The sequence below is a fragment of the Lasioglossum baleicum genome, chromosome 12 (assembly GCF_051020765.1).
Source record: "Lasioglossum baleicum chromosome 12, iyLasBale1, whole genome shotgun sequence".
Lineage (NCBI taxonomy): Eukaryota > Metazoa > Arthropoda > Insecta > Hymenoptera > Halictidae > Lasioglossum > Lasioglossum baleicum.
This window is the reverse complement of record NC_134940.1, coordinates 15,605,531-15,619,466: the sequence shown is the minus strand read 5'-3', so window position 1 is coordinate 15,619,466 and position 13,936 is coordinate 15,605,531. Positions and strand designations below refer to the sequence as shown.

General features: G+C 38.4%; 3 protein-coding genes across 6 annotated transcripts; 1 reads left to right on the top strand and 2 right to left on the bottom strand.

Moving 5' to 3' along the window:
• Positions 1-45: 45 nt before the first annotated feature.
• On the bottom strand, positions 46-3,372 carry Bi-1 (Bax Inhibitor-1). The gene is made up of 4 exons (XM_076435601.1): positions 3,120-3,372; positions 2,196-2,497; positions 516-841; positions 46-434 (listed from the first exon to the last, which is right to left on the bottom strand). The coding sequence occupies exons 1-4, from the start codon at positions 3,164-3,166 to the stop codon at positions 393-395; spliced, it is 717 nt and encodes a 238-aa protein (XP_076291716.1). The 5' UTR covers positions 3,167-3,372; the 3' UTR covers positions 46-392.
• Positions 3,373-4,336: 964 nt separating this feature from the next.
• On the top strand, positions 4,337-7,853 carry LOC143214478 (uncharacterized). 2 transcript variants are annotated; one of them, XM_076435589.1, is made up of 8 exons: positions 4,337-5,048; positions 5,122-5,353; positions 5,433-5,530; positions 5,602-5,806; positions 5,889-6,012; positions 6,087-6,288; positions 6,553-6,821; positions 7,151-7,853. In XM_076435589.1, exons 1-8 carry the CDS (start codon positions 4,815-4,817, stop codon positions 7,341-7,343), a joined length of 1,557 nt encoding a protein of 518 aa, XP_076291704.1. In that variant the 5' UTR covers positions 4,337-4,814; the 3' UTR covers positions 7,344-7,853. The 2 variants fall into 2 exon arrangements, with proteins under 2 accessions (XP_076291704.1, XP_076291705.1); XM_076435590.1 differs by having other exon boundaries at positions 4,354-5,048; positions 5,602-5,793; positions 5,885-6,012.
• Positions 7,480-13,813, bottom strand: LOC143214473 (unconventional myosin-XIX). Of its 3 annotated transcripts, none has more exons than XM_076435579.1 (12): positions 13,276-13,813; positions 12,503-12,826; positions 12,159-12,423; positions 11,334-11,911; positions 9,541-9,717; positions 9,204-9,412; positions 8,986-9,137; positions 8,730-8,921; positions 8,074-8,672; positions 7,912-7,995; positions 7,694-7,829; positions 7,480-7,619 (listed from the first exon to the last, which is right to left on the bottom strand). In XM_076435579.1, exons 1-11 carry the CDS (start codon positions 13,357-13,359, stop codon positions 7,725-7,727), a joined length of 2,769 nt encoding a protein of 922 aa, XP_076291694.1. In that variant the 5' UTR covers positions 13,360-13,813; the 3' UTR covers positions 7,480-7,619; positions 7,694-7,724. The 3 variants fall into 3 exon arrangements, with proteins under 3 accessions (XP_076291694.1, XP_076291695.1, XP_076291693.1); XM_076435580.1 differs by lacking the exon at positions 7,480-7,619 and having other exon boundaries at positions 11,334-11,569; positions 11,648-11,911; XM_076435578.1 differs by lacking the exon at positions 7,480-7,619 and having other exon boundaries at positions 13,276-13,511; positions 13,601-13,813.
• Positions 13,814-13,936: the final 123 nt, after the last annotated feature.

The window sequence follows — 13,936 nt, the reverse complement described above, 5'->3', positions numbered from 1 at the left end:
TTGCCGTATCGCGTCGCTTTCCGCAAGAATGAAAGAAATCCTAGGAACGCTGGGAAATTTTGTTTATTGAAAGATAAAAATATAGTACAATAAATTTATATCTATGTATGTATACATGTATATAAATCTAGTAGATAATAGATAATTGAAAAAAAAGAAGAAGTGACATAACTAAGTTATCCGAAATAAATACAATTGCGTTTTTATGACCAACGCCCTCCTAAAAATTTTTCGACGTAGTGAATAAGCTTTATTATTACGTTAAGTTCACTTTACCGTAGTAAATATATGTCTTACATATGGATAGATTAGATGAAGACCTCTAGTTCATGGATTTTACTTGAATGGTATGATATTTTACATTTTTTTTTTTGTTTTCTTCTCACCCCTCTTTAATCTTTACGTTTATCTTTACGTTGTTTTGCTGCTAATTCCTGCAAAAGACATTCGAATAATTAGTAAATCTCCCAACCGAAAAATGATGTTTTCCACCTTTGCTCTTTTCACTTGCTCACCTTTTGCGTAAGGATGACGAGGAGATGACGGAAAATACCAATGAAGTCCATGAAGAGATCCAGAGAGTGCAAAATGAAGTCTTTGCTGCCCATGTGGAACTTCTCGATGATCGACTGGGTGTCGTAGAGTACAAAGCCGCACATTAGGAATAATCCACCATACAACTGAGCTTGGTAGAAGAACGTCCAACGGAGGAAGAGATTGGCGAAAGAGAACAGGACCATGATGTTCAGCAAGCTAAGTAGCATACCGCCCAGGTACAGCCATTGTCCTCTCTCAGCCAGAAGAGCAGAGATGCTGAACGATACGAATATGACGGTCGTTCCTGAAACAATATTCCTTTAGTATTTCAAGCATTCACAAATATCCCATGATCGCAGTGTTGTTTAAGGGGGTAGGGCTCGTTTGCAGGATTGCAAGGATGCGGGATGCGCGTTCTCATTTCTCGATAATGCAAAGATGGGCTTTTTCAGTAGTGACGAGCGCTAGATAAAAAATCAATCAATAAAGCTGCGTACGTAGCTGTTTCCATAAAACTGCGACAATAAAAATAGGACTTTTGAGGGCGATTGCGGCCTAGATTAATCTTTTGTCTACCGCTTTTGGTTACTGAAAAATCCCCTCTTTGCATTATCGAGAAATGAGAAGGCGCAAGGCGCATCCCGCACCCTTGCAATCCTAGAAACGAGTCCATCCCTTTAAGCATTATTGTGCTTTCTCATTTTTCTTGTTATATAGTAAAATGTATGTAATTTTACATAAGCAAAAAAAAAAGAAAATTATTTTCCATAAATTAGAGCTCGTAATTAACCCGTTAAGTGATTATACACAGGAAGCAACGCTCGGTAACGCAGACCCCTTAGCCTGTGATTTGGTCGTAATGATTGATGCCGAGCAACTGTTTGTTTACACGTACACAATCGCAAGCGATAAGGCTAACTAAAATGTATATTGAAATATGAACAGGTCTATGAGCAGGGAGAAAGAAATCTGTTTCTTTGATACGAAGTTCAGCCTTGAGCCAATCATTGAAAGCCCGAGATCGTATAAGAGTTGTAAAAATCGTGTTAGAATTGTTAGTATTTCTTGCTGATTATTCTTTTGTTTTGCAATTCTAATTTACACAACTTCGTATATTTTTCCAAGTTATATTTTTTATCAATAATATCGATTCCTTTTACCTAAGAGCAATGTATCCAACGAATAATCAAAAGAAGAATGATTGACAATTTTTAGACCACTTTCTTGATTTTTGCTGATCACTTAAGGAGTTAATGGTGGAAAAAAAGAATTTTCTGTTTCTTTTAAAAGAAGTGTCTTTCATATTTTCAAGGAACAAAAAACATTTATGGAATACTTGAGAATATACATTGTTTAGATAAAATATTATAAACTGAAAATCTTTAAAATCTGTCCTTCTGGAAGAAAGGTAACAATAAAAGCATTCTATATAGTACCTGTTGGGTGGTAAGAGGATTAATTGCTACTCTGATAGCTAGTCAGCAGATCTTTATGCAAAATAAAAATTTTATACTCGAATCGAATAGAAATTTATTTCCTTTTGTAATATGTTTAATAGGCTAAAACTAATATGAAACTCTTTTAAAATTCTTCTAACGTTTTTACTGTTTTCAATTGCACCTACTCTGCATAAAATCCGCTGTCTACTGATAACTCACCTACTAGCGCGGTAACTATGATGCTTGGGTCAACGGCGATAACCATTCGACATAGGGGATGCAGTCCAAGCCCCAGCATGAACGCGATTCCCAGCAGATAGCCGAGCCGCAGTTTCTGGTTCTTTCCATTGTCTGGTGTACAGACCAGAGCCAGGAGCAATCCTATGCCGATGAGATTAGTGAGCAGGCTAGCTTGGAGGAGCTCCGTGTATGGGTGGACATAGGCTCCAACGGCAGCGGACACTGTCGCCAGGGACACACACCCATAAACATTTTTCAGATGTTGTCTGACTGGTGCATCACTGTAAAGAAAATAAATCAACCATTACCTCCTGGGTATCTCTGCTTATTTAGCTGTAACACGCAAGAGAGTAAATAAATATATACATATACATATATATATATATACATATATATTTTTTGAACAATAAGTGGAACAGTGGAAAAGATCGGTTGAAAAATAAAATCGTGCCGAGACCTCAACGATGAAATGTTCTTTATGAATATTCGCGGTACACATCACGATGACTGTGCTGTTAAACGAAAGTCTCGCCGTGTGAAATATCTCAAGCAGATCCAAGTTCCGGAATCTATGTGAACGATCGAAGGTCGTGGAACATACTGACAACCCAGATAAGGAAAAACGCATATCACGATAATTAATGTTATTCGAAACGGAACGCGAAATTGCTATTTAGACGGATTATCCATTCTTTTTTTCATACAGGAAACGTAGCTGCAACGCTGGACGAGTTACATCATCGTTATCGTCGACTTTCGAAAACTTGATGAAACGACTTTAGCAGGCTGCTGGTTACAGTTGAAACACGAGAAAAGCGCGACATCGTTATCAACGATGCTGTTGTTCGGCAGGAGACACGTACTCGTAACGAATGTTTCGGATCGTTGGTGGATTGTACTTACAGTCTGTTCGAGAACGAATTCACGAATGTATTTAACACCGACGCCATAATTTCGCAGGTTGATTAAGTTAGTGGCACTGTCGATTAACACGATCCGTGGTGCGCTGTTGTTATCTGCTCGTATAAAACAGGAATAATCATGAACCCTTGAAGTAGTTCCCCTTTTGTGGACACGTCAGTGATATTTCTATGCGTAAATTTCGTCGGCACTTCCGATTGGTCGACGCGCCCCTTAAAATTTCACGAAACGTCAGCTTTCGCCTTACAAAGACGGGAGATTGGTCGTTCCGTGCGGTAGACAAAGAACGAGCACAGCTTTGCGCGACTGTAGCGACACCTTATGAGATTCACGTCGCAATTACAGGTTACAGGGCTACAAACTGTTACAAACAGACAGACAACAACAATTTGACAAATTATATATTGTTATATATGTATTTCTTTCGATATCGAAACATCGATCACTTGGAATATATCTATATATATACAGAGAGGAAATGAGAGTGCTCGTGCCCAGGGTCTCTTCTACCAACGTCTTTGTCAGTATAGACAGAGACCAACAGAGACAGAGCATATCCTGGTCTGCCAGGTTTAGCATGGAACAGAATCTATACCCAGTCATGCTAATTGCTATATAAATATGGGTATAGATTCTGTTCCATGCTAAACCACTGACATTGCATCTTATGGGCTTTTCTATCTGGGAGTCTGGAGCATGGAGTCTGGACCAGGGTTACCATTTACCATATTCTACTCTCGCCAGGCCCCTTACCTTTCCGCCCCTCGCCCAGCTTGTCTGCTGATTCCGCCCCACTCTTCCCATTAACACTGACCACGTGGAGCAGGCTAACAATAAGTTAGCGGTACGCGTCAGTGTTAGTGGGAAGAGTGGGACAGGACCTTAGACCATATAAATAATAAGGTATATATATGGTCTAAGGACGGGACGAACGGGACGGACTGGGACGGATTCAGCAGACAAGCTGGGCGAGGGGCGGAAGAGTAAGGGGCCTGGCGAGACTCATTGTCAGCGAGACTCAGCGAGACTCGCATATATGACAACCCTGGTCTGGACTCTGGGAGGCTCTAACAATAAGAAATAGATCATGAATTTATATATCTTATATCTCGTCGGTGCTAATAAGGGTGAGATTTTGTGCAAGATTTCTCGCGCATACGCGGCGATTCTATGTAGCCTCAGTCAGTAAAGTTGAACAATTCAAATTACCCGCCACGAAATTCGCTATTCTCGCCATCTTTTGTGGGAAACTATAATCACTGCTTTTCTACCGACTACCGAGTCACTTCACTTCAGTCACTGATAAGGATTACATTTAGATACCTATATATGTATTCAGAAGAACCGTCTATACCAGCACGATCTGCCAATTTCTATTTGACAGTTAAATTCTAAACGGCTAATGTCTTGAACGTTTAATTAAATTTGCCGCTTTCTGTCGGATTTGAATGAATTTGTATTTACATCGTACAGTTCTGTAGAATAACAATATGTGAATTTAATTTATTTTGCCAGCCATATTGCTTTGGAAAACATTGCAAATCGAAGAGAATATCTTTTTCGAATTTCACACGTTGTAAAAGATGAAAATAAAACGCTTTGTTGATTATTAAATTCTAATCTAGGGTAGGATATATGATATAATTGATTGTTGTTGGAACGAGAACGAGTGAAATCATGAAAGAAATGTTGACAAACCAAGCAACCTCAGGATACGTGAATTCCTTTGTCAACAATAACGGAGACACCAATAGTAATAACGCAACGGAGAACAATTCGAGAAAATACGCTGTTCTCAGTACCGAATGGATATCTACGATCGGAGAAGAATTAGGAATGCATCCTCTGTCCGATGCTCTATTAAAAAGACTGGCGGAGGATGCTTCGTATCGTCTCAGAGAAGTTCTACATGTACAAAAATTTACTATAATCGCAGTGTTACTTTAATAACACAGGCAATTAAAATATGTAATTGTACTTTTAGAAATGCGTTACAAGACTAAAACATAGTAAGAGGAAACGTTTAACGTCTAACGATGTGAATGCTGTGATCACCAATCTATGCGATGTAGATCCCATAATGGGGGCATCGGAGTCAATGCCAGAATATCATACAGAGGCCAGAGTATTTGTTCCTAACGACCATATTGTTAATTTAGTACAAAAAATAAATGATCCTCTTAATATAATACAAAACAATGTACCTTTCATTCAAGGTAAATTTTCTTCGAGATATATTTGCATGTTTCACTGTTGGATAACAATTGATAATAATGTTACTCTTCTTTTTTACAGAATCAGAAATATGCGACATGAGACTAACGGAAGCTCGCAACAATTATGCCAAGCGTGCGTTGAAGACGTTGTTTAACGGGTCTCAGAAAACGTTTCAGGTATACTATTTTGAAGTTTACGATAGAAAGTATAAATCTGAGTGTCTCGATAAATGTATACTTGCCTGCAGGTTTTAATTAATGATTGCGCCACCAATGCTTATCTGGGCGGTGAAGGTGTAATAGACAAACTAATGTCGATCACCAGATCAATGGTCATCTCGAATAACGCGCAATACACGAGGGTGTCTACAAGAACATGCCAACTGATTATCTCGATAGCAAGTAACAGCGAAGCCGTTTACCCGTATCACTTAACATCGGTAATACCCTGCAGTAAGATCACATGAATTCTGATGGTTGATTCTGCAGAAAATCTGAATTGTCTCAGACCTTTAATGCCGTTCGTTATAGGTAGACAAATTAACTGAACTGCTGTTAGAATTACTCTTGGGCCAAAGTTTTATAAACCTGAATCTCGAAGCGTTGTTTAAGGAATGCGCGCTTAAACTGATGCTTCGCTGGCCATCGGCTGCCGATAAGTAAGCACAATTGACTTTATAGTTTGCAATTACAACAGGTACATACTTTTATATAACTGTAACATTTGTTAAAGGTATCTTCCAATATTGGAGAACGTATTATTAAAAGAAGAGAAGGAAAGCATTGACGGAGAGAAAAAAAAGTCAATGGCAATGGAATTATTAGCAAGTATTCAGCCTTTAATATTTTTTCAACATGAAGCGGATTCGCCGCTTTCCGCCAAAAATATCTTAAAATACGCTCCACCCGGTTCAGCCTTGTGGCAAAGGATAGCTGTACGTACACGACGTTTACTTGTTCAATTGTAATTTCATTACTAGACTGCGGATCTTTACGCAAAACCAAAATTTTTTATCTGAATTGCGACAAACTGGAGTGAAATAGAAATTTATTTCCTTTCCTATTATATTTAGTAGCTGGAGAATATAATAATTTTGCTATTTTAATTTACACCTACTCATTTCTGTTATAAATGCATAAAATCCACAGTCTATTCATTACATTTCATTGTTCGATATCAACACACTTCTCAATTTCAGCTTGCTATCTGCGCTCTGATCAAGTCTCAGTCTCATGCCCTGAACATCACAGCTCTTATGGAACACTACGGAGACGCGTTACTGCCATACTTACCCGTCAATTACAGAAGCACCGTGAACGCGTTTAGAAAACCTACCTCTCTTCCAATTACTATTAAGAGCAAGATAAAGTACGTGAACGTCAGACCTATACCACCTAACCGAATGTTGTGGGATCGACAGTCCGCGTTTCCTGATTCTACCTTAAGGGGCCCCAGACGAGAAATTAGGTGAATTCACAAGATTTATAATATTCGGCATGTTTTAAGTGTCTCATCACTCGACTGCGGATCTTTATGCATTTATGAAGTATGAAAATTTAAAAAGAAATGCTGGAGTATCAAATTCGACGTAATTTAGTACGATTCTCATTTATTTTGGACCTACAAATGTTATTACTAATGAAAATAGGATTTTATTTGGTACCGCTTTCTTAAAATTTGTCTACAAAAATTGGAAATTGCATGAACATCCGCAGTCTACTCATTACGTATCTATTTGACCGGTTATTCGTTTCACATAAAAGTAGTTGATTCATCTTGTTGCTTTATAATTTTAGGTTTGCATTCGCCGGTGGACGACCTGTGCCCCCGAGTAACTTGAGGCGTGTCAGTTTACGAGCAAATTACCAAATCTTGAGAAGCGAGCTCCAAGCAACGCTCGCTCTTGTCGCGTCGCGAAGGTTACTGGTACTTAAAGACAAAAAGAGAAGACCCTTCGACGCTTATAGCCTCGTCTACGGCTGTCTATAGATTTACCTCGAGCAAACATTATGGATGCTGTGCATCCGAACTCGCGTTATTTAAACGATCGTCTTTATTTTTACCTATTAACTTGGTAGTTTTAGTACAAACACAAATCAGTTAAAAAACACTAATTCTGTCTGAATTTGAAAATACATCGAGTTCGAACATTTCCCCGTTCAAGCGAGAAAACGTTTCTATATCGATGCATGTACATACCATTCGAGCATCATTATTATTTGTGATCCAAATCGCAATAACCTCGTGTTTTGCTAATAGCATGTTCTGTAAATATCTATAGAAAGTCGAAAGGTATTTATTCAAGCAACGATAAAAGAGAGACTGAAGTAAAAACTGACCTCTGGGAAAGGTCAGTATCGTATCTATGTTTCAAAGGCAGTCTTGCAGTCCTTGCGATAGTTCCGTGCACGGTAATAGGTGAACGGAATAGAGATTACTCGATTGCGTAGGTCGAACATGTATCTGGATTGGTACCTACAATACAAACATTTTCATAAATCGTATTGTCTTTCAATGCCGTTGTAATTTCAACTGTTTACACCTGGAACGTGCTTACCTCGCTGAGTCGTCGTCTACTCACAATTCTATCTCCATGGAATAGTATGCAATCGTTCATTTCAATTGTATTCACATCTTTCCCCTAAAAAAACAAATAATTTCCCTTTAAAAAACAATCAAACTAATGATTCAAAGGAGAACAGAATATAAAAATATCAACCGTATCGTAGGATGTAAATCTTTTCCCATTGCTATTCGACGTGTTATTTTCAAAGTACTCCCTCACGAAATTGTTATTACTATCGGTAAGTTTAATTTCGATATGGTTTTTGTACACCTTGTGACGTCTATATCTTGACAATTTATTGGGCATGATTTTTCCAATCAATTTTGTAACATTGTTCTTTATGCTGTTTATCAACCGATGTTTGTGAACTTTCTTTTCTCGCGCGTTTCTCGTGTCACGTAACATCTCTGGAACACTGATTTCCTGTTTCAAATCGGCAGTTTCTCTCTCTGAACGGACCTCAACCAATTTCTCTGTTACGTTCGAACGGGTTCTTTCGACTTTTTTCCCAGTCGCGTTGCTGTTAGGCAAGTTATTTATCTCTATTAAATTTTCGATCGGCATTGTCTTTGTATAAACAGTTTGATTAACGAGAACGTTATGGTTCCAGACGTCTGGACTAGAAATAAATACATCATCGTCTTCAGAACTGCTTGACTTTTTCAATTCCTTTTCAGAAACGATTCCGTTCGTTGTGTCGTGTTCTATCTGCTTAGCAGTCACTTCAGGAATCACGGGAATTCTGTTCCGTCCTACAAAAGCGTTCTTTGTAGAGAAAGAAAATTCGAAAAAAGATATTTAATGCTTACTGTGTTTGATCCAAAAGCGTTTTATTTTATTTGCGCAATTTACATGGTGATTTCTTCTATTAGCTTCCAGTTTTAAAAAGATGGGCTCTGTTAAGAAGATCAATTGTCTTCCATAGTGGACCGACGTGTGCAATCTCTGTTCAGGTTCAACCGCCTCCAGAATCATTTTGCATTTATCGGTATCGACAACGTCTGTGATCAAACAAACATTCTCTGTATAGAATTGAAAGAAACGAACAAATGCATGCAAGTTTACCTGCCGGTTGTTTAGAGTAGCGTTGATGGAATTCTTTATAAGGTAACCGTATCGGATATTTACACTTGGCGAGAGACAAAGCGTCGAAAATACCAATGCACGCTAACTGCTTTCGAAAGTCTTCTTTATCCCACTCACGATCGTTCAGTCGACTAGAAACTTATCTTAATGAATAAACGGTTCGAGGCTGTTTGCCATTCCACAGGTGTATAAATTACCTCGGTTTAATGCATCTCACATAATGCAACTCGCACTTGCTCAGTTCCTTCAGAAGTATATCTATGCTATACTTCAGTTTCGCCAGCATTGTCTTCCTCTTGGTGCACGAACTGACAAACTGCAGATCTGGGTCCTTTTCAATTTTAAATAAAGATCGAAGAAATGCGTTTTTACTTGTATGGAAAATCATGGATATCTCGTTTGGAACCTGCAGCACACGATCGTTAATAATCTTCGTGTGAAAATTATGTGAACACTCAAACGGAAAAGAGAAGAAGAACTGTATTTTCCATTTAAATCTTCACATAATTTAGACATACTCTGCACAATAGATACCTTGTCGGTGTTTTTCGATAACAAATCTTCTATGGAGTATGCCACAGGACAGGAGTAATGTTGCACAACGAAATTGTTTTCTCTTACGCCTAGAAATCTGTTTTGAACGCCATGCAACTTCTTATAGACGAGCTGTGTAATTTCGGATATGCTTGTCGCTATAGGAGATTGAGAAGCCTGCAAATCAAGAATAAATCACACTACCATTCGGGATTTTGTATTGCGCAAAATGAAATGAGCTATTCTCCTTTCTAGGATTGCAAGGGTGCGGGATGCGCCTTCTCATTTCTCGATAATGCACGCGATGGGCTTTCTCAGTAGTCAAGCGCTGGATAAAGGATCAATCTAGCGCACAAGCTTCCCAAAGAGACCTACTTCTGCGTTTACGAGACGTAATTTGCATTATTTAATTTAATGATGCTTCCGGCGCTACCGTTTCGATCAATTAATAAATCTATCAATTTTGCAAAAAACTTTTGTTCTTTCCTAAAGTTTCGGTTCAGTTTTGAACCTTTTTCAAAGGTAGAATTTGCGTCTACAAGAAAATATAGACTTATATAGAGAATATAAGTTTTTTTGCAAATTTGCTAGATTTATTAATTGATCGAAACGATAGCGTCGAAAGCATCATTAAATTAAATATTGAACATTTACGATCGATAATTGGGATTATTTTGTAATTTGCATTATTCGGCAGCGTAATTTCAGTAGCTATTTTTATAAAGGTGCAACAGCTGCAGTGGGTGTACAAAGATTTGTACACCTTTTAAAAACTAATAACTTTTTCAAAATTGGACCCAACAGCTTGAATTTTTTTTTAAACGTTAGAAGGATTAGTTTACTAGCTAATGTATAGATAATTTCTTTTTAACACTAAATCTACCATCACCGGTCAAAATGACTGGTTTCAGATTTTTTATTTTACGATTATTCATATAATAAAAATAATTTCATAAGAAATGATGGTATAGAAGTATAGATATCTTTAGTGGAGCACAGATAGGAGCTGCACAAAGTCTAAATAAAATCAATCTTGTCATTTTTATAAAGGAAAATATATATACCAGTTACTTTTAATGCTCGGTGGGTTTAGTGTTAAAATTGTTATTAATAACAACTACTACACTCCTCAAAAGAATTAAGGGATCACTTGTGCGAACCCGAAAAATTGGTCCCACTTTACGTGATCATAACACCGTGAAAAATTGCCGTTTGGATATCGTTAAACAATGGTTTCAAAGCCTGAAACCTCTAGTTTCAGATGCTCTGTTTCAAATTGTTGCTATGTTGGTTTGTTACAAAGTTATAGCGAGATGAAGACAACATTGACGGTTAACAAAAATTTTGTGCAACTTTGGAACATCATACGGGGAGCAACAATTTTTTTTGATAAATCGCGTTAATATAATTTGAAAGGGCTATCTTTACTGTGTAAATTGTGTGGTTGTTGAATATTGTGCGATTTTTTTTATTCGAGTCCGGGTTCGCACAAGTGATCGCTTAATTCTTTTGAGGAGTGTAATAACAACGACTAATAATAATTAAAGAAACATTATTTAGCAACGTCTCAAAAGAACCCAAGCTATTGGGTACAATTTTGAAAAAGTTACTCGTTTCCAAAAGGTGTACGAATAGTTTGAAACGTAAACGTAAAAATAGGACTTTAGGGGGCCATCGCGGCCTAGATTGATCTTTTATCTAACGCTTTGACTACTGAAAAACATCCTGCATATCCCGCACCTTTGCAATCCTGGAAACGAGTCTACCCCTTAAGAGCAAGCTTCGTTACACACGTCGTTTAAGGTCAGGAACAGAGCTTCTTCGAGAACAGTCAACCGTTCTTTGTATATGTTCACAGTGTCCGATGGTTCATTGCTGTCAATGAAGCCCTCCTCCTGCAAATACTTTCGGCTATTCTCTAAATACGTTCCCATGAAATATTGCTGCATCCTTTCGTTAGCATAATTCACGCAAAGCTGTTCCATGCCATTGTTGTTGAACGACTCGAAACCGAATATGTCTAATATCCCTGTATAAAATCGAAAATGAAAATGTTTGAACATGTAACAGCCGACGTAGCGTAGCAGTGTGCTTTTTTTCAACGTACCAAGCCACTGCGAGTATTCCCGTTTTATGGATAATGCGTCATTCGCGCGACTCAAGACCCAATGAAAGAGCAGATCGTACAAGTGTCTGATAATGCTGTACAGCCTCGTGCGACATGCGTCGACGGTTATAAGGCAGCGATGATACGTACTGTGTTTCCTCCAACTACTCTTTGGGTCGATGAGAATGGTAGTGAGTAACTCTGTCACCACGCTCTCGGTTAAACAACTTAACTTACAAGTACTTTCCAGAGCTTCCTTCGACTCTGAAAACGCAACGATTACGGCTGTGCTAATCGAATTACATTGCACAGTTCAATTATAATTAGACTGCGGATCTTTATGCATTTATAGCAAAGTCGAGTGGATCAAATTCAAAACTGTTGGAAAATTTAAGAAATTGAAGATGTACGATTTCTTCTTCATTAAAATAATTAAGATTAGAAACAACATTCAGTTTATCCGCAGCCTAATTATAATTCTACAGGATCGAGGCAACGCTCGCTTACACACCTTTGTCATCAAGATCGATCGTGCAAGCTTCGCCAATCTTTGCGAACTTAATGTTTCCCATGTGGATCAGCAAAGCAAGCGTTTCAAGAATATGTTTCTTTTGATCCTCTCTGAAGCTCAGAACATCCAGAGCTTCCAAAGTGTCTTGAAACCCTTCCTGGAAGTACGTTTTCTTGCTATAATCTACGATGTTCAATATATCATAGTTTCCGTACTTGGACAAATGAAGCTTTTGCAGTTCAACGTTCGATAGCCCGAATATCATCTGTGAACACGTGTGTATTTTACATCGGGTTACATACATATCGTAGTTCGTGCAGAATTTACAGAACAAAAAGTCGAACCTGGTAAAATATCTGAAAATTACTCGAACCCCTTGTCACCCTGCTCCTCTCCATAAGAAAGGAATTAATGGTCGCTCCAGAAATGGCACCAGCTTCGTAATGAAATCGTATAAGTTGTCCATGTCTCGAACTGACTTCGTTCCTCTCAGTGGACGCAGTTGTAAAAGCGGATATAAAACGACAGGCGTTCGTAATTCTTAACATAATATTCGGCGCGTGATCCCCGTCGCACGTCGAATGTTTATTAATTCTACTGAAGAATTCTAAACACTTTACAGCGTTGAACGTCTTTCCCGTCTCAGTTTCTCCGCTTATAACGATCACCTTAATTCACGGTGCAACGACAAAACTTAGGATAAAATCTGTTCTGCATGTTTCGTTATTAACACTAAACCTACCAGCACCGGTTCCAGATTTTTTATTTTACAATTATTAACACTTTACCTACCGGAAGCCTATTAATAGGACTTTCAATGATTATGCTGTAGCAAAAGAAAGCATAGAAACTTTCTTTTACATTGCAATCTTCAATGAAACCATTAGATGACGTTATTGAGGGTGATTTGTTAGTTCTCTAAGAAAATTGCTGTTGCTATGAAAGGTTCCATTAAAAAGTGTTTAGCCGTGTAGCGTAGATTTTTCAAAATTATGCAATGATCACCGGTCGGTAATGTGTTAAAATAATAAAAATGATTTGTATAGATATCTAGAAAGGGAACATGTGCCAGCTAGTTTTAAGGCTCGATAGGTTTAGTGTTAAAATGAATCTTCACCTGACAATTTCGGCCGAGTTCCTGGGTGAGATTGTAATGGGCCTTGGCCGCCACAGTGAATATATGAGGACTCGATCTGTACATCTTTTCGGACGTATCGAAGTGCTTATCGAACTCTGGAAAGTCGTACAAATGCGACGTTGACACTTCATTGTTCGGATTCAACGCTAGCAGGAGAGGACCGACCCAGGTGTAAATTTGACCGTGCTGCAGCCGCTCCAAAAGAAAATCTATAACTAAGCGAGAACTGTTGTTCGTTGAAAGATCTTTGAGATCGCACGAGACAGAAGTTACACGCACAACACCGGAACTTTCGTATACGTACTAGTGTCTTCGGGCAAGGCGCTCAAGTCGTTAAGTAAATCCCATCCGATCGGCGAAACCGGCTACTAAAATCCACACAAGTTACCAAAACAAAAATCGACAATGCAAATGTACTCGAAATCGATAGCAAACCTTTGTCGTCGCAGCCATGGCTCGTCGGCGCTTCGCAACTGTCGTTCAAAGTAAGCGGATTATTACGAGAAATAAATATTTACATGCTTAAGGTCACGGAAGACACATTCGCCCGAATTTTTCGAAACGAGAGTGCAGCACAAACGGATTACCGTTGACGCGCGTATTTACAAGACGGTGAAAAGGACCGAGTCGCCCGAAGTGC

Bases quoted from the DNA above. Each gene is read 5' to 3' on its own strand.
- Bi-1 (XM_076435601.1), bottom strand. From the start codon at position 3,166: ATGGCGTCGGTGTTAAATACATTCGTGAATTCGTTCTCGAACAGACT. The intron at 2,498-3,119 runs GTAAGTACAATC...TTTTCTTTACAG, and splicing joins AATTCGTTCTCGAACAGACT to TGATGCACCAGTCAGACAAC. The intron at 842-2,195 runs GTGAGTTATCAG...ATATTGTTTCAG, and splicing joins CATAGTTACCGCGCTAGTAG to GAACGACCGTCATATTCGTA.
- LOC143214478 (XM_076435589.1), top strand. From the start codon at position 4,815: ATGAAAGAAATGTTGACAAACCAAGCAACCTCAGGATACGTGAATTCC. The intron at 5,049-5,121 runs GTACAAAAATTT...TTGTACTTTTAG, and splicing joins GTCTCAGAGAAGTTCTACAT to AAATGCGTTACAAGACTAAA. The intron at 6,822-7,150 runs GTGAATTCACAA...TTATAATTTTAG, and splicing joins GGCCCCAGACGAGAAATTAG to GTTTGCATTCGCCGGTGGAC.
- LOC143214473 (XM_076435579.1), bottom strand. From the start codon at position 13,359: ATGTACAGATCGAGTCCTCATATATTCACTGTGGCGGCCAAGGCCCAT. The intron at 12,827-13,275 runs GTGAAGATTCAT...CCGTGAATTAAG, and splicing joins AACTCGGCCGAAATTGTCAG to GTGATCGTTATAAGCGGAGA. The intron at 8,922-8,985 runs GTAAACTTGCAT...GTTTGATCACAG, and splicing joins CTACTCTAAACAACCGGCAG to ACGTTGTCGATACCGATAAA.